This window comes from Emiliania huxleyi (genome assembly GCF_000372725.1).
Source record: "Emiliania huxleyi CCMP1516 unplaced genomic scaffold EMIHUscaffold_62, whole genome shotgun sequence".
NCBI classification, from domain to species: Eukaryota; Haptophyta; order Isochrysidales; family Noelaerhabdaceae; genus Emiliania; species Emiliania huxleyi.
In genome coordinates, this window is record NW_005197351.1 from 386,528 (window position 1) to 388,470 (window position 1,943).

Here is a 1,943-nt window from a genome sequence, read left to right on the forward strand (position 1 = left end):
GTCCAGGGGTGCCCCAAAACAGCCACCCGGCAATAGGTTTCAAGGTTTTATAAAGTATACCCACCCCTCAAGTTTTCTTAAAGGCGGCGGGCCGTTTTCCGAAAAGGTTCCGGGCGGAGGGGCCTTGGCGCTTCCTTCCCCCAACCCCCCCTTTCCCCCCTCCAGATCGTCTTCCCCCCTCCGCCCGCCTGCCTTCCCGCCTGCCTCCACAGTTCTTTTCGATCTCGCGCAGGCCCGCGTCGCCATCTCCGGCATGCCGGCAGCCCACTTCACCATCGCCTCCTCGGTCGCTGCCGCTTCCCTCGCAGTACGAGGTCGGCGTACCGACTGCGCGTACCTGCTCGAAGGCCTACAACCGCACCGCGGCGGCTTGTCGCAGGCGACCACCGAGTGCTACACGGACATCGCGGACGAGAGTGCGGTGCGCCGCTGCGTTACCGCCCCGTGGGTGCCTCCCATTCAAGCACTTGAATGACGCACCGGCTCCCCGGCGGCACAGGGCGTTCGCGCGCTGTCACTGTCACGTCTCGGCCCGTCCTCGACATCGACCCGACCGCCGTCATCGCCGCTCCGGTCGACCCAGCGTTCGACCCGGCCATGTGTGCGCGAGAAGCCCTACGCGGCGCTCTTCGGGCTCGTCCCCGCATCGAGGACGGGCTCTCAGCTCTCATGAAGGGCGGCGGGCCGTGTCCGGAGAAGGTGCCGGCCGCAGCGCCCTCGCCCCTCCCTCCACCCACCCCCCTCTTTCCCCCCTCCAGATCGTCTTCTCCCCTCTGCCCGCCCGCCTTCCCGCCTGCCTCCACAGCCCTTTTCGTTCGCGCGCAGGCCCGCGTCGCCATCTCCGGCATGCCGACAGCCCACTTCACCGTCGCCCGTGCGTGCCTGTGTGACTACTGCGGCCAGACAATGAACGACATGTACTGCGGCCAGGCAATGAACGACGCGTCGCCGTGCGTGCCTGACTACTGCGGCCAGGCTATGAACGACGATTCGCCCACCGCCGCTTCGTTGCTGCCACTTCCGGGCCACCGCCGCCGTTGTGCCGCCGCCACGGCCGCGCAATGTGCCGCCGCAGCCTTCACCGCCGCCACCGATGCCTTCGCCGCCCTGCCGTCGACACTGCCGCCGCCGCAGCCCCCCCCCCTCCTACACACACACCGCCGCCCTCGCCCTCGCCCTCGCCCTCGCCCGCAAGGCCTCTCTTTATTCTCTGGCCCTCGTCGCCTGCAACACTCGCCCGACACGAACCTTAGCCCGCTCCCTCGTGACGCCGCCCTCCGCAGGCTCAACGTCCGAGCTTTGTCCCCCGTCACTCTCCTCTCATTTCAGACCCCACACATGCACATAGCTGTTCGCGCTTCCGACCAATGCAGGCGCCTTGCCTCACCCCTCTCACGGGCGGCCCCCATTCTCTCTGCTCTGCAGGACGCGCGCCGAGAGAGGCGCTACATGGTCGACTTCAATGAGAGCGAGGGCGAGTCGGCTTTCTTGGTTGTGAGATCAACAAAGGGCGTCTGGTTCGACAACCCCCACGTGTTCCATCGGAGCCTCGCAAAGGTGCCAATCAGCTTTTGTTTCGCGGAGGGGGCCCAGGTTCAGACCGAGCTCGGGCCAACGGCTTCCGTCAAGGTCGGTGGCTACTTCGCTTCTAGTGCGGAGTATGAGGAGTGGTATCAGCGCCGCCGCGCGAGCCTGACGCTGCCGCCTTCGCTCGGAGCTGAGGTGCGCACGCGCACGCCAGGATCGGCATTGTCCCTGCGGTGTCCCCGTCTCCAAACATTTACGTTTCTCCCTCGCGCAGGCGGGCGGCGTCATCAACGACGTCCTCCTGAAAGGAGGAGGGCCGTCGCCGGGGAGGCCCGCCTCCGAGGAGGCCGTCCGTCCCCCGAGGGAATTCCGCCCACCCCAGGGAGGGCGAACCCATTTAAGGCCCCCCCCCCCCC

At 67.3% G+C, this 1,943-nt stretch overlaps 1 protein-coding gene across 1 annotated transcript in view; it reads left to right on the forward strand.

Annotated features, from left to right (window-relative positions):
• Nucleotides 1–253: 253 nt before the first annotated feature.
• Nucleotides 254–1,943, forward strand: part of EMIHUDRAFT_214720 (hypothetical protein) — a gene marked incomplete at both ends in the record, with an annotated part of 1,938 nt that continues 248 nt past the window's right edge. Inside the window, 7 exons of the mRNA XM_005763747.1 lie at nucleotides 254–307; nucleotides 380–416; nucleotides 500–573; nucleotides 652–699; nucleotides 826–954; nucleotides 1,426–1,722; nucleotides 1,802–1,876. Coding sequence (XP_005763804.1) covers nucleotides 254–307; nucleotides 380–416; nucleotides 500–573; nucleotides 652–699; nucleotides 826–954; nucleotides 1,426–1,722; nucleotides 1,802–1,876 — 714 coding nt within the window. The remainder of the gene's footprint in view (nucleotides 308–379; nucleotides 417–499; nucleotides 574–651; nucleotides 700–825; nucleotides 955–1,425; nucleotides 1,723–1,801; nucleotides 1,877–1,943) is intronic.